Source organism: Biomphalaria glabrata, chromosome 1 (assembly GCF_947242115.1).
Source record: "Biomphalaria glabrata chromosome 1, xgBioGlab47.1, whole genome shotgun sequence".
Taxonomy (NCBI): domain Eukaryota; kingdom Metazoa; phylum Mollusca; class Gastropoda; family Planorbidae; genus Biomphalaria; species Biomphalaria glabrata.
In genome coordinates, this window is record NC_074711.1 from 68,470,575 (window position 1) to 68,498,452 (window position 27,878).

At 31.3% G+C, this 27,878-nt stretch overlaps 2 protein-coding genes across 2 annotated transcripts; one reads left to right on the forward strand and one right to left on the reverse strand.

The window, feature by feature from the left end:
- The first annotated feature begins 1,688 nt into the window (after positions 1–1,688).
- LOC106050642 (programmed cell death protein 4-like) lies at positions 1,689–12,402 on the forward strand. Its single transcript, XM_013205665.2, has 10 exons — positions 1,689–2,186; positions 4,750–4,853; positions 5,516–5,629; positions 6,842–7,063; positions 7,471–7,568; positions 8,214–8,328; positions 8,437–8,544; positions 10,097–10,207; positions 10,368–10,507; positions 10,776–12,402. The coding sequence occupies exons 1-10, from the start codon at positions 1,904–1,906 to the stop codon at positions 10,828–10,830; spliced, it is 1,350 nt and encodes a 449-aa protein (XP_013061119.1). The 5' UTR covers positions 1,689–1,903; the 3' UTR covers positions 10,831–12,402.
- LOC106050641 (uncharacterized) lies at positions 12,006–27,878 on the reverse strand. Its single transcript, XM_013205664.2, has 23 exons — positions 27,697–27,878; positions 27,011–27,160; positions 26,424–26,577; positions 25,746–25,880; positions 25,501–25,582; positions 24,946–25,021; positions 24,673–24,743; positions 24,334–24,412; positions 23,929–24,047; positions 23,288–23,418; positions 23,015–23,049; positions 22,421–22,602; positions 21,869–21,975; positions 21,514–21,661; positions 20,816–20,896; positions 20,374–20,466; positions 18,731–18,838; positions 18,443–18,595; positions 18,228–18,353; positions 17,283–17,472; positions 14,130–14,234; positions 13,871–13,967; positions 12,006–12,986 (listed from the first exon to the last, which is right to left on the reverse strand). Exons 1-23 carry the CDS (start codon positions 27,749–27,751, stop codon positions 12,950–12,952), a joined length of 2,514 nt encoding a protein of 837 aa, XP_013061118.2. The 5' UTR covers positions 27,752–27,878; the 3' UTR covers positions 12,006–12,949.

Genomic DNA, 27,878 nt, shown 5'->3' on the forward strand with positions numbered 1-27,878 from the left:
GGAGCTCTCCATATAGTTTTCTTTCTATTGACGTGTTTTGGAGCCAGTGTCTTGTACGGACCTCATGGGAACGAGAACAGTTTTGAAGGACATGTTGTCTCATTCTGTGTCATGTTGTGTCCGGTCCTGAGTCTTAAAATTAGACGTTGATCTTGTCGGGATAGTTTAAAATAGGTATCATCTTTCTTGTGATTCGGATGAGAGCTTGTCCATTTCTCATTTATTTTATTTACTAGTAGTTTCTTCATTTCTTCTGGATAGAGTGTAATTTAATTGTGAAAATGTTCTCCCACTCTTGGCGAGTGTGTCAGCCTTCTCATTTCCTTCTAGTTCTAAATATGTGCTGGTATCCATTGTATCCGTTAAAGAGCTAATTGTCGCCCCAATTTTTTTCTCCGTTATATCAATGTTTTCTAGCTTAACCTCTCTCATCCCTCTTTTTCGTTAACTAACAATGGAACCATCAAAAGACGGGGGAGGGAAGGCGCAAAAACAAAAGAGAGTGCCATCAAACATATGATACATGCCGACCAGCAAAATGAGTAGGCCAAACACAACCTCGAAGACATCAAAGAAGTGTTGAAGTTAATGCCGCTCCTGCATAGCAAAAAAATACGGTCTTACGTTTTGCAAATGATAATATGTAGGCTACAGTGTATTGCGTACATTTGTTTAGTGTAGGCCTATAGCGTACATTTCATTTTTTTTTATTCTTGTTGAATTTCAAACAAAATTAAGTGTAATAAATAAATTTAAAAAAAAAACGTGTTCGGGCATCCATGTCTCTCTGCTGTCACTTTTTTTTTGGAAGTTGTCTGCATTGAAAAAAAACATTTTTCTTTGGTCGCGATCAGACCGGCCCATTTGGTACCGGCCCACCGGCATTTGCCCGTTTGCCCTATATAGCCAGTCCGCCCCTGTTGAGAACCCCTGCTCTACATCAATACCAATCCATCGTATTCGTAGTCTGCCTTTGTTCGCGTCTTTCGATTATTATTATCATTATTATTTTTGCAGTACCGGTAGGCCTACAAATTTTTGCTCCTCTTTTCTCTGATATTCTTTAATTCAGGGTGATCTGCCAAGCGTGTTTTTTTTTTTCGGTCACTATAAGTTGGTCTTCAACTCTTCATACAATTGATTTTTTTCCTATAGATCTTGTTATAGTGCGTACATGTCCTTCACTCAGTTTCCTCTTGTGTTTTTTTTTTTTTTTATTGTAGCCTACAAAAGATTTTTCTAAGTATTTTCCGGCCCCAAGTATTTAGCAGATTTTTTGTTGCTTTTGTCAGTGCTTTGTAAACATTATTATATCATATATGTATTGTAAATTTATTTAGTTTTTGATAATTGTTCTAACGTTAAACGTGGGTCTGAAAATGGGCTAATAACTTTCCAATATTTATATTACATCTAGAATTCTAGATCTACTGACACTTTGACTGTAGTCTAGTCTAAACGTAAATAACTTTCATAGTCTACATTTATTACTGTGTTTTAGTTTCGAATGTTTCATCTAAATTTCTAGATGTAGATATACTTGTAACAAAATTTAGTCTTTAAATTACAGCTCGTTTAGATCTATAGATCTAGATCCAAATACTAATAAAAGCTGACTAAAACAATAAAATCTAGCCTACACTTGCTTTAGTCACATGACCTATATGTTTACGTTGCCAAACACGCGAGAAAATCTAGAAATTAACCAATGGGAAAAAAAGTAGCGTAAAAAGATTGTAAACACATTCGCGGGGTTGACCTGGAGAATCGTCGAATCTGTTATTATTTTTCAGTGTTAAAATACACCAATATTATTAAATTTCTAGTGCATCGATCAGAAATTTGTGCAATAGTTTGTTGTATTTCATTCATAATCCTGTAATTTCATATTCCTTTGCAAAATATGGCTGCAGAAATGGAAGTGGGACAGGATTCTCTTCAAGATGGCGTGGACATGGCTAATGGTATCGATGATGACCCTTCTGAAGGCATAGATGGTCTAGGCGAGCTATCTAAAGAATTGTCTTCGAGACCAATAAGAAAAGCAAAGCGTCAGTTAGGAAGACTCAGTCCTGGTAAAGAAGTTGGACCCGAAGGTGCAGCTGCATTAGTTAAAAAAGCATTGCCACTTACTAAAAATAGTCGCAAATCTCGTGACGGAAGAGGCCGAGGTCTCCCGAAGAAAGGTACAAAACAAAACATAGAAATCTACGATTAGCCATGTGGTCAAATTATAGACTAGATTCAGGATCCATAACCAAATCTTAGGTCAATTCTCTAGCTCTAGAAAAGTTTTCGCCTTCCCTTTAATGCTTCATCATCATTATAACCATTTAGATTTCTAATTACATTGATTTTCTTGAGTGTAGAGTCTAGATTTAAATCAAGAATCTAGAATAGAATAGATTATTCTAGATTTGGCCCATTCATGTATTGGGAATAAAAAAAAAAGGTCTGAAAGTTTGGGATCTTACGACGGTTACGTCTTTCCATTGTACTTAATGGTTTTGTGACTTGTCAGTTTAAAATGTAATTATGTAGATATTATATCTAGTTTGGAAAAAAAAAGTGTGTTTAAATTAAAAAAAAGTGTGTTTGAATAAAATAAAGTAACAAACATTGATTCCAGTCAATTATACTATAATAATAATCTATACATAGTAAAGTATAGTTTAATCATGGGAGGGGGGTCCACCTTGCCCTCCCAGATTGGGGGGGGGGGGGGTGAGTTTTTTTTTGAATGATTCTTTGCTTTGCTTTTGTATATTTTATGTGAGATTTTAATGTTAAACCATCATTTGACCCAGCGCAGCCAAGGGCCGGGTTTTGAGTTTAAAATCCCCCTCAAATGTGTTTTGAAGTTAAACCCCCCCCCCCCCTCTTCTATAAAAAAAATAATGCAAATGACAGTCACCAAATTCCATGTGCCTAACCAAGGGGTTTTGAGTTTAAAACCCCCTTTGAATTTTTTTTTTCCACAAAACCCCCTCTATTCACATATATATTTAATAAGACAAAAGCATACAACAGTCGCCAGATTCTATGAGCGTAGCCAAGGGGGGGTTTAATTAGTTTAAATTTAACCCCCCCTGAGTGTTTTAAGTTTAAAACCCCCTTCAGATGGTTTTGAGTTAATACCCCCTCCCCCTACAGATACTCTTGTGGTTAAAAATCCCCTCTTCGTTATTATTCTAAAGCAAACTACTAGCGTAGCTAAAAAGGTTTTGAGTTTGTTTAAAAAAACAACTCCAATTATAGAGTCTATGGTTTTACAACTCCAATTATAGAGTCTATGGTTTTGACGAAACTTCCATGAGCGTAGCCAAGAGTGTTTACAAATTTCTACCAGTTGCTTGGCTCCATTAATAATGTGCAGTGAATAGCAGATTTGGTTTTTCAACTAAACTTTGCTAATAGCAGGATAATGCACTGTAGATACCTCAGAATATGCATTTTTTGTTTTAAATATACTAGAAATTGTGCTTGGCTGCGGGGCTTCGCCCCTGGCTGGCAATGGCAGGATGTCTACGTTATTCCTACTAACACCAAGAAGTACTTATTCTAGTGAAAAAATGAAGTCTCGGAATGTAATAAAGATTAATTACTTACATGTACACACACACAAACTCTTTAATAATACTCAATCTATAGAAGTATATCTCACTTCTTAACTCTTTCAGTATGAATTATTTTCAGTGACGAAAAAATATCTGCAAGGGGGTAGTGTTATTAAAACTAATGTAACTTTTTATTTTATACAATATTCTTTTTTTATTTTATATGATATTTGATTTTATTTTAAAGGAAAATGAATTGGCTACTAAGGTGTAATAAATGTTAATATATTCCAGAAAATATTTTTGATTAAATTTAATATCAATAGAAATAAAATTTCGCTAGACAAAAACAGGTCCTCTATTAGATGTCTTGCTTAACACAAAGATGACGTGACAATCAAACCCTTTACATATATGGTAGTGCTATTTGTACATCAAATGTTGCTTGTGATTCTGTATCAGCCCTAGTGCTGTTTCCATCTTTGACTTAATTTGCATGCACTTTTTATTTACTAAGTTGAATAGTGCTCTCTAGTAGTGGTGCACCCGATAGCACTTTTTGATATCCAGCTGAGCCTGATATGCCTGGATAATAAAATAAGATATATTCGTCGCAGCCGGATACTGTACCTATATTTCTAGTAAATAGCTTTTAAATACTGAACATTTTGGAAAACTTCTAACTATATATATAGCATACACGGTGGAAAACAGATTGAGCTTTCAACATTCTTCTTTTAGGACCATTTTTTTTAAAATAAATTTCAAATTGGCTTTTATTGACATATTATATATTAATTTAATTGCCCAAGAATAGAGGATTTAAAAAAAAACATAAAATCATGAAATTATTTAATTTAAAAAATGAGGTCAAACACACTCACCCCTAATAATGAAAAATTCATCACAGAAGATATGTCCGATAATCCATGAATTTCACAAATTCACAGTATTATTAACAGAAAACTGTGTCACAAAGTCAAGTATATTTATAGAAGATTTAAAAAAAAATTTAAATATATAATAACTAATAAATAAGTTTCCTCCCCTGTCCACCCTCCCATAGAAAGTCAAATTTTTTCTTATCTTACTGTTTTGACATCTAATAGTATATTTATATATCAATTTTAAATAAAAGTTATATAGGTTTTCAGTTTGGCTTTAAACTATGATAATATTTTGATTTTATTAGGGGGTGCTGGAGGCAAAGGTGTTTGGGGAAAGCCAGGTGAGGAAGCTAATGAAGATGGTCATTGCCAAGACTCACATGATCCAAATTATGATTCTGAAAGTGAGGTTAGTAAGAATAGCAAATGTATTTCATTCTTTGTATATTGTTCTCAGTTTTTGTACACAGCAATTTGTTGGGTGCTGGTTTTTATGTAATATATATTGAACAGTTTTATGTGGTATTAGTTAATTACAGAATAAATAATTGATAATTACCCACATCATAATTATTGATGTATCACTGTAGATCTCTTAAGTGAATAATTTAATTCATTTGCTAATGATATAAAAGAAATACAGTGTTTTTATAATTAAAGTTTAAAGTGTTTATATTTTAAAAAGCATAAAATAGGAAACCCTAGCAATACATTTTGTAATATATAATTTCATTATTTAGATTATAATTTTGATAAGAACAAAGATAAAAAACAATTTTCTCCTTGTTATATAGGGGCTTAAGAAATAAATTTGATTGTGACACAGTGTATAATTATGAGCTTTTTTCTTTAGTAAAATAATGCTAATTTGTTTAAATACTTTGATGAATGAGTTTTATTAAACAGGAATCAACAAGAGAGATTGGACAGAGAAAGCAGACTGTCATTGTTGTTTAGTGGAATTAAGTTTTAGAGAGCAAATTTTGGATCTGAACTATATATAGTCATAGTTGTTTGATAGGCAGTTTTTTAAGTGAAAGAAATATATATGAAATTGTGACTTTGTTGTAGGAAGAATATCTTATCGAAGAGATTGATCCAGAGGTGACATTGGAGGAGCTGGAGAAAGTTTTAGAGCCAGCAATATTAGAATATTATGAAAGTAATAACACAACTGAATTCATGGTAAGTACAATTAAGTCTTATATTTAGACATAGTTAGGCTTCCCTCAATATTTGGGGTTACACCAAGTGTATAAGGTCTGAATTTTGCTCATCTTTCTATTTAATTTTTTTACTTTTGGTAACAAATGATAAGTGTTATATAAATATTAAAATTTAATTGATTGCAAGAGGATTTGTTAAAATAATAAATAATATCATATATATATCATGTATTGAATTGAATAAAGAATGCTTAAAGTTGATGTTATTAAAATAAAGTAATTCTATTGCCAATGCATTCAAACTATATTTGATCCATTAAAAAAGTACATTGAATGAATTTCTAAATTTAAATCATTATGTACACCACCTATATAGATAGCAATACTTTTTTTTTTCCAGCCCCTGTAGGGGGGATAGCCGTTATTAGATTAGTGTGGTCTGTTTGCCGTCTCATTTAGGAACTAAAAAAGTTAGTGAAAATCCGACATCTCATGATATTTTAGACCTTTCAAAGTTCTGATGCAATGGCTACTTTTTTCTTTTCTGAAAGTGAAAGTATTAATTTTTAAAAGTAAATATGCAAGCAATTTTTTCATATAAATACACTATTTTACAACTATTCACTTTTAATTGTAAAAAACCTTGGAGGCTATTATTTTATGAAATCCTTAATTAATAATATGCACTTGCAGTGCAATAAGCTACATCCGAAAACAATATAGAGGTTTAACCAAAGTGAAAAGTTTCTTCCTTGAGGCCTTGAATGAGAGACTTGCTACTTAAAAAATGATCAATTAGATAATCATTTAATAGCATCAGATAAGCCAGGTTCATATAGAACCTTATCTTCTCAATCATCAGTTCATTGAATACATATGAATATTAGTGATGTAATAATAATAAGATTAAAATATGCTATGTCTCCCTATTGAGTGGTATCATGTCAGTCAGCCTAACAATATAATAATATCTGCAAAACTTTCTATCTGTACACATATCTTCTTTTTGTATTGTTCGAGATAGGGTTGTGGTTGTTGATAGTTTTAATTCAAGCTTCTGATATTCTTGCTGAAAAGATTAAAAGCTGCCCTATTGTGAATTTGTTTCCGCACAAATTATTTTGTAACCTTGTTTTTATTGTCACCCTTCTATATTGGTTTACATTAACTTTTAAAAACAAAAGATTTGTCAAGTGTAATCTTATTATTGTATTTATTTGTTATGCTTCAGAGCTCAGTGGTTGACTTAAATATTGGTTCCAAACGCCCCAAACTGGTAGAGTACATCATTAGCAAGGCAATAGATCACAAACCTGCTCAATGTGAGATGACCTCTGTTCTGCTCTCAGATCTCTATGGCCGTGTCCTCCAACATGAGCACATTATTGAAGGCTTTAATGATCTCTTGGGAAAGCTGTCTGACCTTGTTATAGATGCTCCACATGCTCCTGAGGTAGGAAGTTTGTTGCAGTAGAGAGTACAAGAAAAAGGTTTAGTGGCAGCTGATGACTATACAGATCAACAGTATTATTCCACTTGTTATGTAACATGTGGTCTGAGAAATATAAATCATTTAATTTTTGTTTCAACTCTTAAGTATCTATTATGTAGGGTAGACTATAGTCTACCATTAATTCCAAACCCCAAAAAATGGTGTTGAATTGAAAGTCTATAATGTTTTTGTGTTTTTTAGTTTTGTCATATTTGTACATCTATCTTTCAGAAAAAAAATGTCATCAGTTCACTTAGGTATATAAAGACTGTTTAGTGTTTAAATGAAATTATATAACCTAAAGAAAATGTTTATTAATGATACTAGACTAAACTCAATATGCTCTATATGTCAAATCTAATATTTAGGTTGTTGGAAAGTTTATGGCTAGAGCAGTAGCTGATGATTGTTTGCCACCCAAGTATATTCAGTCTCATAAAGGCAAAGTGGAATGTAAAAATAGTCAGTAAGTATAACCATAACAGTTGTTGTTGTATGCAGCGTTGAAAAATACCTTTAATTTGTGTAGCCATTTGACTTAGAAAAAAAAAGGGAATTATTGGTTATATTAAGCAGGGCCGGTCCTAACGAATGTAAGGCCTTATGTGAAACGGATTGCTTGGGGCCCAGTCTGGGTAGGAATAAGGATAATTTCAAAATTTAGATTTTGTATTACAATAAATTGCAATGTAATAAATGAAAGCTGACAATGCTGTTTTTTTATCACTTTTGTCTATTTTTCAGGAGATTTTTATGGGAGTTTTCAGGAGATTTTAATAATTTCAGGAGATTTCCAGGACTTTTTTTTCATGTAGGCATATATTTTACAATTTCAGGAGATTTCCAGGAGGCCTTGGAAAATCAGGAGGCGCGGAAACCCTGTTATTATATAAAAGTTATAATGGTTTAATTTAATAATTTATACCTAGAATTAGTGCGGGGACTATGAAAGTGCATGGCCCACTGCGGTTGCATAGGTTGATATTAAGTTTAAAGTTTTGTAGCAATTGCCCTTTGGCATAACAAACTTAAAAAAAAATATTTTTTTTCCTCTTGCATTTCCAATTTTGTGGATGGATACAGTAATAACATTGGCTTGTTCTTGTCTTAGGGATGCATTATTGAAAGCTGATACATTATTGACACAAAAGCATGGTATTGTCAGACTTGATAACATCTGGGGAACTGGTGGCGGAATTAGGCCAGTAAAATACTTGATAAAGCAAGTAAGATAATATTTACATGTATCAAGTTACAAATTCACTGTATTGTAATATAACTTATTTTAAAAACTGTTGACATGTACTACCCCCTTTTTTTTGTTTTAAATGTAGATGGTGATGCTGTTACAAGAGTATCTGTCCTCTGGAGATATTAATGAAGCCACAAGATGTTTGACAGAGTTGGATGTCCCTCACTTTCACCATGAGTTGGTTTATGAAGTAAGGAAACTTTTGTCGATTGGCTTTTAAAATGTTTCATGTAGGTAGAAAAAAACTATCAGCAACCACCAATAAAGATCATTTTAAATAGTTTTAAAGTAAACTATGAAAGTGTATTTAGTCTTACTATCTGTAGTAGTAAAAACTGTTTACTCTCATTAGTTCATATCTCTAGTAGCTGTGACTATCTAGAGGATTCTTTGTTTCTATATAGACATGGCAATACTCTTAATGATTAAAATCTGAAGATAATTCACAAATTGAATTTCAATACTCGACTCTATCATCACATTGTTTCTTCAGTTCATGTTTTCCTAGATTTCTGGATAAGCTTAATTATGTCATATAAATTTTTTTCAACTATTTAAGGCCATGGGGGCGCAGTGGCTGAGTGGTTAAGCGCCTTGCTTCCTAACCTGGGGTTCTGGGTTCAAATCTCTGTGAAGACTGGGATTTTGAATTTCTGAATTTTTAGGATGCCACCCAGCTCTAATGGGTACCGGACTTAAGTTGGGGAAAGTAAAGGCAGTTGGGTCGTTGTGCTGGCCACATAACACACTGCTCGTTAAACGTTGGCCAAAGGAACAGATGACCTTAACATAATCTGTCCTATAGATCGCAAGGTCTGAAAGGGAAACTTTACTAATTTACTATTTCAGGCCATATGAGAAAATAGTATCCTACATCTCATAATTAAATGATGTAATAGTTGTTAAAATTTTCAGCTTAACCCAATAGCTCCTATTTCCGGTTAAGAAAAAACATTCCCAGGCCCTAAGCAAAGAGGGATAACTCCGAATTTAAAAAATCCTAAAAAATATTTTTTTTGAAAAAATAATCAAATTTAAGATAAAATACATAGAAACAAACAAACAACTTTAAAAAATAAAACGATATGTCTAGTTTCAAAAAATATATACTTTTAATACCATTAGAATATAAAAAAAGCTTCAAAATACCCATTTTCCCACGTGGGGGCTTATACACTGGGGCTATGAGCATGTTTGAAAAATTATTTTAACAATAAAAATCTTCCCAATTTTATTAAAAATAGAATTGGTAATCTGCAGAATGATTGGTAATCACACTTGCAACAAGACTAAAAAAAATCTTCTTTTAAAAAAGTTTAAAGCAAGTATATTGAATAGGGGATTTTAGAAAAGGTCTACAACGGTTTAGGACAAAAACAGGAAAACGTTTCCAACTGCTGAAGGAGCTAATGGGTTAAACAAAGTTTAAGGATATGCCATTTGCTTCTGGCCTAAAAGCCTCATGACAAATCTCTGGCTGAGTGTCAAAAACTGCTTGACTCAAGATAGAATCCAAACTCGAGCAGAGTTGTGTTTGCTGAGTGTCTAAAGGCAGAATGAAATACCTTCTCCCAAAGACCTCTTCTCCCTGCATGTCCTCAAAAAAAATTGGACCATAGCCCATGAAGGATGCATTCTAAAAAAGCAATAGAAATTTAAAAAATTGCATGGATTGTGACAAAACTTTGTGTTTGCTCATGTACCTTTGGCTAAATCTTGTTCAAATATGTCATCTACTATAGGCTACCAATTTAGTGCTTGAAAAATCAACTGATAGGGCAGCTGAAATGATGGCCAAACTTCTGAAATCACTTTCTGTTGCTGTTATCATCACTCCAGACCAGTTAATCCAGGTAGTTTAACTTTTTAATAGTTCGATTAGTTTTCATTAGTCTTATAGCACTACTCAAGATTTATCTGAAATCATTGTTAGATTAATCCAAATTTTATTTTGATTACATTTTTCAAATTTTAACAATTTTTTATTTTGTTTGTCTGTTTCTCATCTTGTAGGGATTCCGACGCATTTTTGAAAACATGGCAGACATTTGCCTGGATGTGCCCAATGCTTATGCACTGCTTGACAAATTTGCTACAATTTGTCATAGAGAAGGAATTATTAGCAATGAAATTTTAAATGATGTTCCTCAAAGGTACAAAGTTAACATTTTATATTCTGTTCCATAGCATTGTACACTTTGCTTCTAATTAGATATAGAATCTGTAGTAAAGAGTTCTATAGAGCATAAGATTTAATCCTTTGAACATTCTTATTTAAATCTCTTTGAATGAAAAAGATGAATTCAACATTAGTTCTTAGCTGGTGTTCAAAGGGTTAATACTTTGTCTGAAGTTTTATCTTTCAGTTGTCTAAGATACATACTTGTGTTTAGTTAATTGTTCTTTGTTGCTAACTTTCAGAGGTCGCAAGCGCTTTGTGTCTGAGGGTGATGGTGGAAAAGTGAAAGACTCATGAGCACAGCCAGGTGTTGATCTTTCAACTTGTTCAACTGACCACAACTTAAAAGCAAGAAAAGTGTTTTTTTATTAACAGGCGATTGTTGTATTATTATTATTAAGCCTGATTTGAATTCTTCTTGGAGAGGGTATTTGTGATGAATATTGCATAAAGTTTAATGTCAGCATAAACATAGAAGACATTGGGGCATCCACCAGTTGTGCATGTAGGGCTGAGTTCTTGTTTTTAGCAAACCCCATTGTGATTTATTTTTTGTATGGTATTGAAACATGAAGGACAGATTGTTGGAATGTTTTGAATTTTGTACATTTTTATAAAGTAATTTTTTGAATCAACAAGCAAAAAACCTGTGAATATTTCAGTTCTTTTATTTTATTTCAAGTAGATAACTATATCTTTTTTAAACCCAATAACTATACATTGACTTTTTTCCCATAGTATTTCTGTTAGAGATTTTGCAAGCAAAACTGTTTTATATTTATCTCTCTCCCTCATTTATTTCTATGTAAGACATTGATGTTAAATTAATAAGTCTAAACTTTTTTGTTTGTTCCATAGTTTGTCTTTTTAAGTTACATGTATGACATGCACTATGAAATATTTGTTTAAATACTTGGTCTACATGTTCATCTCACTGCATGCATTCTATTGGCAATCTTTGAATTTTCAACCAAATAAAGAATAAAATGCAGTGGTTATTGGTTTTCTTTTTAAATTCATAAGTCAACTATTCAGAGAATGTTCAATCTGTTACTCAAGTTCAGGTATCAACTTAATCATGTGGGATAATGTTTTCTCTAAGTACGTAACGTTTTTATCTCTTGTATCTTATTCATCGGTAACCATGCCTTTTTAAAATTATTCCTTCCATAAGCCGAAAAGGAAAAGTTTATTTTCTGGCCTAAGTTTATAGTTTATATGTTACTAATATGTAGACTTTGGCTAATAGTTGACTATGTATATCGTATATTTATTTTGTTGTATTTCAAAGCAAACTGGTGTGGGTATATTATCACAGCATTTCTAAGGTATTCAAAATTTATTTTCTGCTAAGTGCTCATGTATATTCTATTTATAATTCTACTTGCCAAATAGCAGTAAAAGTTGATACCATTTAAAAAATATCACATTAAAAGTTTAAAAAATCCAGACAATTAGATTTGCTTGTACAGTTTTTTTTTTTTTTTAGAAATCTTTATTGTACAGTTCTGAAATATCACAGTGTTTAATTTCAATAAGTTTTTTTAAAATAGCACAAAATTTGTAATACTATCTGTCTATATTCATAAAATACCAAACAAAACAGAATTCATGAAACACTTGCTTTATAAAAAAAGTCATCTTCATTTTAACTTTTATTTACGTTCAAAACCATTTCCCCCTTCATTTTTAAGTTTTAAAAGGTTTATTTTTTTGGTTTTTTTATTTTCTCTGACAATGTTTCTGTAAGAGGAAAATTTTGTGTTTGGAATGTTTCTGTTTGCTTGTGTTTTGTTTTCTTTTGTATGTGTGCTAAATATTTTTTTAACATTGGATTTTGGTCATGAATAAAATGTGAGACTTACTATATTCAAGTCGTCTTTTTTAATTTAAACATGTTTTATGTCAATGTGTCCTGTAGGAATTATGTACAGGGATTATTTTGTAACAGAAATCCTAAGACATAATCTTCAAATATTCCTTACACTTTTCTACACACATGCTGAGAATTTAGTGCCTTAATGAAGAAAATTAATTTGTGGAGTTATAAACTCTTACAACTTATCAGGAAAATCAGCAGTCATATGTCCGCACAAGACAAGGTTATGAAAATAAAAATATTAAAATGGTTAAGACTATAATTTCATTTCATAGAAAAAAATTTTTTTTTTTGACTATCATCAAAAACAAGGTATTTTTTAACAATCATGAAAGACTTAATTTAAGTGATGGACAAAACATTTGTAAATTTTATCAAAAGATTAGCCTTTCTATTTACCATTTGATCTTTAATGCCAAATTATATTACTAAGTATTATGTAACTAAACAAAATAATCTCGCTGTACAAGTAGAAAGTTTTATTTCCAATAAACACATGTGTTTAACATATACAGTGATATTTATTGTCATCTCATTTCAAGAATATATGCTGTCTTCCTCCTGTTTGAACTGTCTGAAGATAAAAAAAAACATGATTTACATAAAAATAAAGATTTTACAAATTTAAATAATAACAGAAAAAAAAAGTTTGAAGTGAAGGAAGTAAAAGTTTTCTGCGCCCTTGAGGCCAATAAACAGATGACTGAAGATAATTGATGTTCAACTCATTCCTTGCAGTCTTAAAGAAGCATGACCAACTAGGTACAGCCTGTATTGTGACTGGTATATACAGTCCAATTTGTGTTGGTCCTCAGCTACACAATTAGTAAACCACTGAATAAAGTGACTTTACTTAATATTAGAAAGTAAAGTTGCTCTTTCAGACCTTGCGACCTATAGCGCAGATGATGTAAAGGTCATCTGTTTCTGTGGCCCTCTGTGCCATGTGGCCAGCACAAAGACCTACCGCCTTTACTTTTTGTACCCATTAGAGCTGGGTGGACTCAAAGGCACCCTAAGAATCACGAAATAAAAAAATCCAAGTCTTCACTAAGATTTGAACCCAGGACACCCGGTTTGGAAGCCAAGTGCTTTACCTCTCAGCCATCGCGTCTCCACTTCATAACATTTACCATTGCAAAATAGAATTTCAAACATTATAAGAATAGTTTGATTTGAGTTTTTAAATTGAATAACTACTATCTTCAAAATACTCCATGGCTTGTTTCTCCCCCACCCCCCTCATTTTCAAGAAAACAAGATCAATAATCATTTATACAGTTGACATTAAAAAGTGTTGGATTAACAAGAAAAAATGATTTGACACAGCTGTCTTTTTAAGAAAAATATCTCTAATATCTATTTTTCATTAAATGTATAAAACAAATTTTCCCCCTTGCATTCAGTGATCAACTTTTACTTCTTGGTAGTTGAATATGAGATGTTTTATTTTTTTACCTGTTAATGTTGGCTGCAAGCTGTCTCATATAGGTCATGGTCACTAGCTTACTGCCATTGTAGTCACCTTCATTGGAGGCCCTCTGTTCTTTAGCATCTGCAATCACAAAGAATGTGAATTTCATTAATTTACATGTATTAAAGTTGAATAGTGCTTCTATTACGTTACACAGCTGTAAGTTTCAAATCGACTTTTTTAAGTTTCTCCCAGAGTTTCATAGTTTTCTAGTCGAAAAACAAAATTTAAATTTCTCTTTACCAATAGCCAGAGGCTTAAGATGCGCTCTCCTTTCCTTCAATTTCAATAGAACATTCTCTCTAATCACATTGCTGATTTGTTCAAGAGTTAAAAATGCAGCAATATCTTAGCAAGTTAAAGGAAGCACACTAATACTTGACAGCACCAAGACAAACTACTCGACATGTTGCAATAGATTCAAAAATGATGTAAGATATTTAATACTCTTATTCAGCGATGCCCAAACTACGGCCCGCGGGCCAGATCCGGCCCGCGTCGTGCTTCTATCCGGCCCGCCAAAGCATTGGAATTAAATGTAAATTTAAAAAAAAATTCAAAATTAAAAAATTAGAATGTTGAAAAAATATTCTCTTTAAGTTAGGATTCTCACTCATTCTTTGATGAATTCCATCTTTATGTTTGGTATTCTAATTTCATAGTCAATATATTTTTTTATTGTAAGAACACAAGTGTTATTTTTTTCAATGACGATAAAACTAGACAGCTATTTTTTAATTCTTGGAAAATTCCGTTACAGTCTTGAGCTAGCCGTGTCCTTGACACCTTGTGTGTGCCACAGAGCATCATTGATGCTTCGTTTTGGGTTGTGTACTTTTTATATCAAAGCGATTGGTACCGTAGTGTTTAACGTTTTTGATTTAATGAAAAGTGTGAAAACGAAAAGTGGACTCTGAATGTAGAAATTTTCAGGAAAAGTGGACAGACCTTTACTTTTTTGTGGAATATGGTAGCTAGCCAACATGTTTGATTTGTAAAGAAAGTGTGGCTGGTTTTAAAGAACAAAACATTAAAAGGCATTACGAAGCCAAACACATAAACACATATGGTGGCATTCTTGGTTTGAGCCGCGAAGACAAGATTGCCAAGTTATGACTAGAGATTGGGGGATTGACAAGAATATTAAACAAACAGAGACAAGAAAGAAGTCTGCGATAAGGGCCAGCTACAGAGTTGCTCACATTTTAAGTAGAGCAATGAAGCCTTTTTCCGATGGCGAATGTGTAAAAAAGTGCTTACTAGCAGTTATGGAAGAAATGTGTCCTGAAAAGAAGAATGCAGTAGAAGCTGTCAGCCTTTCTCGCATGCCAATTACACGGCGAGTGAAAGATATGGGTGAAAATCTCCATTCACAATTAAAAGACAGAGCAGCAGAAGTCGAAATGTTTTCTATTGACGCTGACGAGTCCACTGACATAACTGATACCGCGCAACTCTTGGTATTTATTCGCGGTACAAACAGCAGTTTTGATATAACAGAAGAGTTAGCAGCTATGAGGAGCATGCATGGGACTACAACTGGAGAAGACATGTTCTAAGAAGTGTCAGCCATCATAGAAGACCTTGCTCTTCCTTGGAATAAATTAGTTGGAGTGATTACTGATGGCGCTAGAAATATGGTTCGATGTCACAGCGGAATGACAGCAAGAGTTACTAAAAAAGTTGTTGAGTCAAATGGATCTGAACCCCTGCGGCTTCATTGCATCATTCACCAACCGAAATCTCTGTGGAAAGGTTTTGAATCTGGACCATGTGAGGATGATTGTGCTCAACACTGTAAATTTCAACAAATCACAGGCGTTGAATCACAGAACTTTCAAAGATTTTCTGACAGAGTCCAAATATGAAGACGTTCTATTTCAAAGTGAAGTGCAAGGGGGGGGGGAGGGGTATGGTTGAGGAAAGGTATTAAAACGTTTTTTTTTATTATTTGAGACACGAAATGGAAATATCTATGACCGATAAATCAAAACAAGTGCCACAACTGAACGACCCCTCATGGTTGTGGGATTGGCTATTTTATTCGACATCACATCACATCTAAATGAACTCAACACCAAACTACAAGGGAGAGACAAATTGATTTCGCATGTGTATGCAGACATATGTACTTTCGAAACAAAATTGCAACTCTTCATTCAACAGGCGGAAAAGGTGCATCTTGTCCACTTTCCAACCTGTACCACTCTATAAAATGATAAGCAGCTAAATATGTCTTTCCCTAGAGAAAGAATGATCCAACTTCTGAGGCTCTTGATACATAATTTCAGTGAAAGATTTGTGGATTTTCAGAACTTAAAAAATGAAATCCGTCTTTTTGAAAATCCGTTTGCTACCGATGTGTCAAGTGCCCCGACAGATCTACAACTGAAACTGATTGACTTACAAAGCCAGACATCCCTGCTTGACAAACTTCAGGTGATGCAGACCATTGACTTCTACTCCATGTTACCTGCAGTAGCGTTTCCAAATCTTTGAAAACAAGCGCTAAGGATGATCACAATGTTTTCAAGCACTTATTTGTGTGAACAAAATTTTAAATGATGAAACGGGTGAAAACCAAGTGACGTAATCACCTCGCTGATGAACATCTAGATTCAGTGCTCCGACTTGGTGTTTCATCTATGTAGCCAGATATTTAGAAGATGGTTTTGGATAAACTTCATGCATCACATTAATTTATGTAAGTAGGTCTTCAAACAAAAAAAAAACTATTAAAAATAGCTTATTGTATATTTAATTTTTTTTTTCTTTTTGGTGATATGGCCCGCAACACGAATGCTGAAAATTAGAATGCTGAAAATTAAAATGGCCCGCAGACCAAATAAGGTTGGGCATCACTGCTCTTATTGATATTTCCTTTTTTTTTTTTTTATTATGTAAATATATTTGTGTAACATTTCAGAAGGACAGAATCAACATTTCAATTTTCCGTCATATCAGGATAACTTTTAACAGTATAGTTGTAAAATAAAGTGATATTGTTTCCTTTAGATATCTACATGTTCCTAGTTGTAAAATAAAGTGATATTGTTTCCTTTAGATATCTACATGTTCCTAGTTGTAAAATAAAGTGATATTGTTTCCTTTAGATATCTACATGTTCCTAGTTGTAAAATAAAGTGATATTGTTTCCTGTAGATATATATATCTATAGGCCACCCCAAAAAAATGGAGAAAGTACAATTCTTTCTATTTAAATTTATATTAAATGCATAACAAGCTGATCATTCATGTTATTAGAAATAGTTCATCGGTATTACAGGGGCTCTTAAAAACCTTTCTAATGCTATCAGAATAGGATTCAATTGCTCAGTTAAACTACTTAAGTTGTACAGTTAAAGCAATAAAACATGATTTTTTTTTTAAAGATACGAGCTAGTTTCATTATTGGTACAGCTTTTTTTGACAGCTCAAGCTGAGAACTCTTCAATGACTGGATAAACAGCCTGTTTCGTATCTGTTCATTGCATAATGGAACAAGGTTCTCTGTAGCTTCTTTGAATTCCACTTCAGTGAGATGCCCATTTTCTTGTCCCTGATACTGCACCAGTTTGATTTCCATCTAACAAAAAATAAAAATTATAAAAATCATTTTGCAAATAACATTTTGGGCTGTCTTGAGGTAAAGGTTAAAATTTTACTAAAAACTCCATTATATGTCTACGAACATAAATTTTAAAAAATCAGCTTACATTAACTTGTAATTATTTGTTTTCTTAATAATTTATCCAAAAATTTAGCAAAATTAATTTATGTTAATAAACAATGAACCCAAAAAAAAGGAATTACATGTGAGAAGAGGTTAATAATGATTTGTGCTTAAATTGTGAATGTCTTACACGTTTTGAATGTTCCTTCTGAACTGAAAATAATCTACATTCTAGTTGTTACTCAAGAGAACAGGGAATGGCAGCAGGCAGGGTATGAACCTGGACCATCAAGACAACCAAACAACAGTCCAGCGCACATACCACATGACCTGGCAGCCATCAAATTAGTTGCTTGTTGTAGGTAATATTTAACAAGGGTATCAAGTGACCAGCATACTGGCAGCGTAATCACTTTATTATTAAGACATCTTTCATGTGTAAAACTATTACCCAAAATTTAAAGTTTAGAAATTGAGCTGGTGACTCTCCATATAAATATGTTCATTAAAATTATATATTTACTTGCCATTTGGAAAACACCATCTCAATGTAAATAACACTATATCTCAATGTGGATAACACTATCTCAATGTAAAAAATGATTTCAAAGTTGAAAAGGTCACAAAAGAATAAATTGATAAAATGAATATATATATTTGGAACTCACATCACGAAATCTGGGCTCTCTGTGCTTAATGATGAGGTTTATTAGAAATGATGCCACGTGGTATTGAGATATCTTGTTCTCACTGTAAGAAGTGTAACTCATTTGTAAGTTTTCAAAGTCATCTTCCTGAAGAAAAAAATGTTATCCATGTTTTCTACTTTTTAAAAAAATTAAACAATTATAAACTTTTAATTAAAAAAGAACAAAATAATTACATTAAGAAATGGGTAGATGGCTGTAGCAAAGGCTCTAAAATCTTCAACTTCTTTCCAGTCGACTGCTGTGATAAAATCACAAATGAGAAGTACGTAACGTAGACATGAGGCATCCAAGTTACCAATCAAGACATGCCCAAGAAGTTGAATCGTCTTTGTATAAAAGAAATAAATTATATTCTTAGAAGTTACAAAATATTAGTAAATAAATTACTAGTTTTAAAAATGTTGATTTTTTTTTTTCTTGTTATAAATTTTAACATTTGACATTCATGTGCTCTCTGTTACCTTATCAACTCCACTGTATTGAGTTATAGCAGAGAGAAAATCATGGGCTGCCATATTAGCTACATCAGCAACCATGTATTGAAAGTGCATGTATCTGTACATTAGGTCCTGTGATTAGCAAAAAGCAACACAATATATCTTATCAGACTTTTCTGCCCATTACAATAAATAATAATAATAATAATAATAATCTTTATTATCCGTAAGGAAATTTGTCTTACAATTTGTGCATTACAACAAAGAAAAAACATTATAACTATAAGAAACCAAAATGTACATTCACACCAGACTCACTCATAATTTACATGTGACAAAGTTTATACCAGATTGTTCTTATTTAATGATTTGATTGCCAGGGGAACAAAAGAGTGTTTGTGTCTGTTTGTCTTTGCTATCGGTGTCTTGTATCTCTTTTGTGATGGTAAAATCACAAAATCCTGACACAAAGGGTGATTCTTTATTTCGAGGATCTTGTTAGCTTTTTTATAGATGTTTGTCTCAAACAACTGCCCAAATGGGGTTTGTTTTTTGCCAATAATTTTGCCAGCAGCATTTAGGATTCTATGAAGTTTATTTTTATTTTTCATGCTCAGATTGCCATACCAGGCAGTGATATTGAAACTTAAAATATTGCAGATGTGAGCGTGATAAAACATAGCCAAGGCCTTTTCGCTAACATTAAACGAGGACAGTTTTCTTAGTAATCGTAATCTTTGCTGCCCTTTTTTGCTGATATAATCAGTATTTGCAGTAAAATTTAGTTTATTGTCTAGGATAGTACCAAGGTATTTAAAGGTTTGCACAATTTCAATAGTCTCTCCAGCTACAGAAACAATATCATTCTCCTTCTTGTCCCTACGAAAATCGATTATCATTTCTTTGTTTTTTTTTACATTTAATAATAAAAAATTATCTTTACAATATTTTTCAATTTGTTCTATTTCTTTGAAATACTCATTTACGTCTGAGCTCTCTGAGAGCAGGGCAAGAAAAGCTGCATCATCAGCAAATTTTGTGAAGGAGCAACAAGAACTATCGGATTGAAAATCATTGGTGTACAAAATGAACCACAATGGCAATGATGAAACAGGTCTATAGTCATTCATTTCCTTCAAGTGAAGAAAAAAAATCACAAATACTAAATGCTGGTATGTAATTAGAGTCCATAGGATGGCTGTCTGTGTTTTAAATATCTGTTATGTGACCAGCCCACTGCCATCCCTATTGCCATGTGGGAAGTTTGGGCTAGGATCTATTTCTAGTAATCTTCAAAACTGAAAGAACATCCAAAAATTGTAAAACATACATGATTAATATTGTAGAAGAGAAATAGTAAGTATCAAACTTTTTTTTTTAAATCTATTCTCTATTGGCTTTAAATTAAAAAAAAAAAATCTCAAACTGTAAAACTTAGAGGTCCAAACTTCTGCAAAATTTATATTAAATTAGGTCACAGCCATTTTACAAATCTGCTTAAAATATTTTTTTTCAAAGCAATTTCTAACAAAAAACTTTTATTAGCTTGGTATTTGTATTCCAAAACAAAATGTGTAAAAATCTTAAAAACCAACTAGGACATCTTCTTTTCTCAAATTGTTAAATTACATCTAATGTTTTAATAAAAATTTTTAAAATTTTTTTACCAAAATAGATTCATCAACATCAACTTCTGTAAGAAATTCATCCGTCCAAATAAGATAGCCCAAGAATTGTTCAATAATGGCCTGTGTTTGTTCCTGTAAAATAAAATATACTTTAATGAAGACAAATATAAAAAATACTTAAAAAAAAACAATTTGAATGAAGGGAAAGCATCATTGCTGCCATATCTCTCAATATTGCAAGGTTTATCTCACATGAGCCTATTACTTTTTCTATAAAAACAAAATTAATAAATTAAGACTAATTTATTAACAAATGGGCTAATTTTTTATTGATTCATGTGTTCTTTGTAACAGTAAATAATTAAGCAAAAAGTGAAATAGGAGAATATCTTCCATAGCAGTGTTAAATTATTAATTTTATTTGTAAATAAATGTATATGTGTCTACTGAAATAGCATTTCATAGTACTAGAGTTTCTTACTAATGTGAGAAATCTGGGTATTTTCCTTTCACTTGTAGTTCTCTTGTTATAATCTTCCCAAAGCTTTTGGGTTGTGTGTATCTGAAATACATTTATTTAGCTAAATTAAAATTGATTTGAAGTATGATTTGCAATCAAATCTTTTGGTAATCTATATATATAATTCTCTTAAAGAGTTTGGACACCAAGTAATGGAAAGATCACTCTTTTATTTCTGCAAGTCGGACATTCTAGAGTTACCCCACGTAATTTTATAGGCGAAAAAAAAAAGAGAAGGGGGGGAGAACAAGTAGTATTCACCCGTCACTAAATAGCAGGGCCGACTTAACCACTGTGCAATTTCAGGAGATTTCCAGGTGCTAAGTTATTAAATGGTTTAATTTAATAATTTATACACCTAGAATTAGCCCGGGTCCTATGAAAGTGCGGGGGACACTGCGGATGCATGGGTTGCAGTGGCCTAATAGAGGCCCTGCAAAATAGCGGAATATGCTATGCTGCTGGTTGACTAGTTAAAATTAATGTAAGTGATTTTCTTTTTTATTTGTAATAGGGGAAGCATTGCTTTCATTTAAGCCTTAGCACATTTGTACTACCTTCTCTTTATCAAGTCAGTTAAAAGCATGTTTGTTGGGCAAAAAAAAAAAGAGAAAGAAACATTCAATTTTTAAACTGATATAAAGAATTAATGTTATTACTATATGAGTATCTGTCATTCCCAATAGTGAGCTCTCCCTGGATATATCAGTATTAGAAGTTGATGACTCAGTGTGGGACTTAGTGATAGAATTTTTGTATTGAAATAGTTCCCATTGTTGATCAAGCTTTTCATTATTCTTTGTAGCTCTGTAAAAATATAAATACACAAAAAAACGTAGCTTATATGAAATAAATTTAAGATGAATAATCCTCATGTAAAATAAAATCTAGTGAAATGCAAAAAATACTAGACCTATAAGCATATGTTTCATTAGTCTAACAAAATGTTTGAACAAAATATAAAACACTTCAATAGTCTAACAAACTGTTTGAATGAAATAGAAAACACTTAACTGTTTATTTATTCTCACTCTTGGTCTTGTTATTTTTATATGTGAACAGTGGTGAGGTAGAATAAAGATTTTTTCAGGGCCAGTCAATTTGTGTGGACAGATCAATGTCTAATAAAAAAAAAATTGAGATTGAGATATTGTACAACAATTTTAGTAATGTCTTAGTATTTATATATATTTAACTACAGTCTTAGGCATATATAGAAAAAAAAAAAGATCTATATTGTTATGGTTACATACAGTCAATTAAATAAAACTTTCCGGAATTATTCTGATGAAACATGAATACATGCAGTTATTTTTCGTTACTATATAAAGTGAGAATGTATAATTTGCATGTAGTAAAAATAATAAGCAGTAGATAAAATTTGATAACACAGTAATAAAGGGAATAGAGTAGGTAAGTATGGATAGTAATTTGTTGACAGAATTTAGCTATAAAAAAACAGAAATAGTTTTCTTCCTGAAGTAGACATGTGTATGCCAGAATGGTGGCATTTACTTCCTACTCCTGGAGAATGCTTCTATGAATTCATTAAAAATGAATATTTACTTTTTCCCCACAGCTTGCACAATACTTGGCATCTTTCAACTCTTCAAATGTTTTGCCTTGGTTATTAGATGTGTACAACATGGCTGAATATTTGCTAAATATTTGCTCCTGTGCTATGAATGGATCAAAGTGTGACTCTAAAGAGTCATCTACTTCTAAACCAGCTGAAAGAACTGAATCTCCTGCAAAACATGGAAATTGTGTCTTAGCTTACACAAAAAAAAAAAAAAAAATGTTGGCCTTTAATTTTATTTTAAATAATCCATAAATAGTTCTGTCAAAATGTTTGAAATATAAAAGACTAAAAAAATCTATATTTATGACTCCAAATAAATAAACAATTTGTAAAAAAAATGTTGATTTAATGATATTTTTGTCTTACTGAAATAATGATATAAACTTTGGATTTCAAAATGTTGTGAAATGCAAAACAATTCCAAAATAGATATGATGTATGTATGTCTCAGTGATTAACAGACTAGTAATATACCACAGGTCTATAATAAAACTTATTTAGAAATAATAATATTTTTGTAGATTTCTTCACTACACTGCATGAGTACAAAGTATATTTAAAAAAAAATACAAATTTACCCTTCCATTTCTGATCCATCTCCTGTTTCTTTTTTCTAAAAAAGAAAATAGACAATTGTACACATATGTTTAGTTATGATGTATTAGGTTTTAGGGTTTATTATAATTACTATCAATTAGTTAAACTTAATCTAGTTTCCTTTTTTTAAAGGATATATTTTGTTTACCATTTAAATTGCACATATTATATTATATCTATTTAATCACTTTATGGTTAATGTAAATGTAAGTCTTCACATTTGTTTGTCAAAAGTATAAATATCATGAGCTCACATTAATGTTGGTTTCAGCTCCTCAAGCATTTGCAAATGTTCATTCAACATTCCAGTATGTTGCTCAAGCAGACCAAGTTCTGTCAGCAAGTTTGCAACACTGTTCTGAAATGTCAGCTGTACATGTCTGAGCTGTAGAAAAAACAACAAAAATAATGAAAACCAATATGGACATATTTCACCTTTGGTCCCAAAACACAAAAGTCAGGCTTGAAAATATAACCATGAATTTTATGGGGATATTTTTAAGATTGATATGAATTAGTTATATAAAAAAATAAACACACACACAAAAAATTAAAACATAATAATAATTTATAATATGCATTATACATTTTTAGTTCGTTAACTATATTTTTGTTTTATTTGTATAACATAGATTACAAAATAACATAAGAAAATACTATACAGTGTGTAATTTTGAAACATTATCATTATAATACACACACTTATTTAGAGGAAATTTATGATAAGATGTGGGATGGCTGCCTTGTGCATATCTGTGCTGGACTGTCGTTTGGTTGTCTTGATGGTCCTAGGTTCATACCCTGCTCTCGGACATCCTTCATCATCCTGAAGTATGTAGATTAACTTCTACTCTGAAGCATCCGAAACATGTAAAACAACATTTTACAAACAAACCTCTTCATTTGCTTCATCAAGCTCCAACTCTCTTAAGTCTTGCTCAGCGTCTGTCTCTGCATGACTGCTACATTTCTCCATCACAATAAACCTGTGAGCATCAACATGCTTTTCATAATCTGTCCAAAACAAAACAATAAAATAACATAGAGCCATGTTTCTAGCAATTATTTGTTTTAGTGAATATGTTTTAAATTCACTCTTCTAAATCTTATGAATGTTTATACAGATGTTTAGATGGCATAAGTTAGGATATTTGCCAATAAGAAGAAAAGGTAGGCTTGTGGAGCATAAAATTTCTCACTTCCTTACAAGGCAACAAGAAAAAAGGCTGCACTTAATTAAAAGAAAAAAACATTTTAAGAAATGATTTATGAGAAAGATATTTATGTCTGCTTATTTTACCTTCTATCATTGTGTTCATTATCAATAAGATTTGTTCTTCTAGTCTTTGTGCAGACTCCAGTTCATTTTCCAAGTTAGCCTGAGTATAGAAAAAAAGTAGTGACACCTCAAACAACAAAAACAATAATTCCTCAGTAATTGTCAATATCATAATTACAAGTGTAAAAGTCTAAATTCTTCAAATTATAAATCATGCAAAATATTCAATCATACAATATGAAAAAACAGAAATATCTAACATAATATTTGTAGAAAAAAAAAAAAAATTTAGTTTAATGCTAGTTAACTTCTAAAGTCAAATAAATACATAAAATACAGATAATAAATAAAATGTCTTACTCTTTTTGTGGATACAACAGACTGTTTCTTCTGCTTAATTTCATCATCATCCATTGATTTATCCATGAATGCTAATATAATATATATCTCTTAAAAATGATTTTTCTAGAACCACTCACAAAAATTATAGTAAAATGAACTTCCATACATTATTATATTTCTTAAATATATATATATCCTTCAAATTCAAATCCTTAACAATTAACATTCTTTTTTTTTTTTAATTTATAACTGAAAGCTCTCTACCAATAGCAATAAATTAAATAGGCCTACCAAAATATATATCATCATAACTTTTTTTGAAAACAGACAATTCTTTGATTTCATTTTTAGCATCTTCTAATTCATCCTGTTAAGATTGATAAGAGACATGCATTAAAACAGTAACAAAGTTGTCTTCTGAATCTTAGAATCAATAGAACATAACTTTGAAAAAGTAAACAATTGATGCTTTTAAACAGTAGTTTCTAACCTCGTTTCATATCACAACCAAATAAAATCAATTTGAAATGCTAAAAAGAATAAATATTGACATGCACACTTGTAGAAGGGAGAATAACAATTGAAAAAAAAAAAAGATGTTTTAACTTATGAGGCACCTTTTCTTTTTAAAATTGTTTTTGTATAGAGTATCTTTCATGCCTATATCTGGCTCAGCGGCTGTAGACCAACCTCTTTTGTGGACCAGTGTGGTGAGGATATATAGGAGAAGGTTATTAGTTGTTATTTAAGTCAGTTAAAAAAATATTTGTATACAAATGATAAGGATGACAGTTTTTATTTCTGCTTTGAAAATGTGATATAAGGTTGTTTTTGAGGATTCATTACCCTGAGGTCAGAAATATCACAAGCAAGTTGGTGTTCAGTAAAACTAGCACTTGATTTGATTTCTTCCATTTGGCTTTCCATCCTATTAATATAACAAAAAAAATTAATTGTAATCCTTAAAAAAAAAAAATACCCACACACATGCAAAAAAAAAAACAAACTCAAATGAAAATAAATATATACTTTAAGTGCTTATTAAGCAACAAGTTAATTTCCCATAAATATTTTGACCATTTGTGGCTTACTTATTCATTTCATTTTGTTGTTCTTCAATTTTTTCTTTTAATTTTGTCTGTAGTAATATAAGGTCACTGATTTCATTGTCCTTTTTGGATAACTCTTCAAGAGCTTCACTGAGATGGTTGTGTTTCTCAAACAAACTAAAACAATTGAAAATAAAAATAAAAATGCTTGTACATAAATTATATATATGAAAATTAAATTCCAAATTATACCATGGCTTGTAAATTGTATAAATATTATTAGGTGGAGGATAATTTATCAATTAATTCAGACCAAAAATCCAAAGCAGGAAAAGTAAAAGGGATAGATTACAACTGGGTAAACTTAAAAACAAAAGCAGTACAATGCTTGTTATGAAACATTGAGGTGAACATTTAATGTGAAAAGCAATTGAGAGGCTGCTAATTATAAAGTTTTGAAGGGGGCACTCATGAGTCCATGAAAGTGTTCATAGGATAGACACTTTGATGATGAAATGAAATACGGAAATCTCAAAATCTTGTCCTTTTTTATTGGATGGAAGAAGGGACTGAAATGTATTGTTTGAATAGTTAGGTTAATCAAACCTTAGTGATATATTTGAATTGATATTGATTGAATTTAAAATCATGTAATGAATATAAATAATTTAGGATATAACAACCTTTTTTTTAAAATTGAATCTTAATATAGCTAGCAACCTTTTTTTCACTTTTTCTAATTGTTCTTTCAGTTCCTCTATCAATTCAATTTTTTGATCTTGGTCTTGCTTAACCAGAAGAAAAAATGGCTTTCTTTGAACATATTCTTTGGAGCTGTCTGTGGTGCCTGTTAATTCATCACTATACACTGCAGCTAGAAATGCAAAATAAAATATTTGATAAGGTAATAGTTTTTAAAAAATGCAAATGAAGTAAAATGAAAAAAAAAAAAAAAAAAAAAAAACAACATTACAAGCATATATGCTTTAAAAAATTGTTTCTCCTTATTTCTTCTATAAAATAAATATGCCCCTGTATTACTATAATCATTACAGATCTATAAAATATTAAATGCATTGTTTGGCCTCTGGCCTAGTAGTACTTTTGGACTCTCATCACAATAACCCTTCAATTAAATGTTTGCCTGCCTTGATGTCTTGTGCGAGGCAGGACTAGAAAACAAAAACATTGTTCCAGTAAAAGAACATTATAAAAATTATAGAATCGTAGTAAAAATAATACTTTCAATGCTACATATATGACAACATCTTTTTCCAGCTAACAGAGTTTTTTAAATTTATCATTACCAATAAAATCTGCTCGTAATTTCTGAAATATTTGTGTAAATACACCAAGATATGGAATGAGTTCATCAAATGCTTGAAAGGCTAGAAGGATGTGCTCTTCAGTCAAGCCATGCTTATGCTGCTCCAAGGTAAGGAGATCATACTTGTTAACTGAAAACATATTTTAAAAAAAATTAAAATCTGATACTAAATAGAAAATAATCTAGATCTAGTGACTATATAGGTTAGGTAACTATAATATACTCTATAGTCGCATACAATAACATTGCTATAGTAAACTAGACTATAGTTACTAGATCTAGTATGACTTTATATTTCAAATATTCATATGATATTGTGACAATATTGTCTATAGTCTATAGGCTATATAGATCTAAGTCTAAGTCTAAAAATATAAGTATAGAGAGTCTAGTAACTAAAAATAGTTAGTATATTAAGACTTAAGTGACAAGTCACAAGTCTAAGTATTTAACTCAAGTTAAAATTTAAGTAGATCTAGGTCTATATAAACTATATTTAATATTATTTTTAATTAGATCTGCCATCTGGGATTCTATGATATATTTTAATTATTATATTTTATATTATATTATTATATTATAATTATATTAGATCTATTATCTATATAGAATAATAGATCTATTATTATATTATTCTATTTTACCGAAATTATGAAATACCGATACCTGGTGAATTTATATTAAAAGGTGTCTTTGCATTGTTCGTTTTTTCTAACGCCATTTTAAACAAAGAAAACTTTAAGCAAATGAAAAATCAACTAGATAAGTCGAATCTAGATCTAGATTCTACATCCATTTCTATTGTAGACATCTCGCTACTGTCGCTAAGACGCCGTTCCTTTAAAATT

Coding starts and splice junctions, on each gene's coding strand:
- LOC106050642 (XM_013205665.2), top strand. CDS start 1,904: ATGGCTGCAGAAATGGAAGTGGGACAGGATTCTCTTCAAGATGGCGTG. Junction 2,187..4,749: donor CCGAGGTCTCCCGAAGAAAG/GTACAAAACAAA, acceptor TGATTTTATTAG/GGGGTGCTGGAGGCAAAGGT. Junction 10,508..10,775: donor TTAAATGATGTTCCTCAAAG/GTACAAAGTTAA, acceptor GCTAACTTTCAG/AGGTCGCAAGCGCTTTGTGT.
- LOC106050641 (XM_013205664.2), bottom strand. CDS start 27,751: ATGGCGTTAGAAAAAACGAACAATGCAAAGACACCTTTTAATATAAAT. Junction 24,413..24,672: donor CTGTTGTATCCACAAAAAGA/GTAAGACATTTT, acceptor TTCTATACTCAG/GCTAACTTGGAAAATGAACT. Junction 17,473..18,227: donor GAGAGCCCAGATTTCGTGAT/GTGAGTTCCAAA, acceptor ATTTTTTGTTAG/ATGGAAATCAAACTGGTGCA.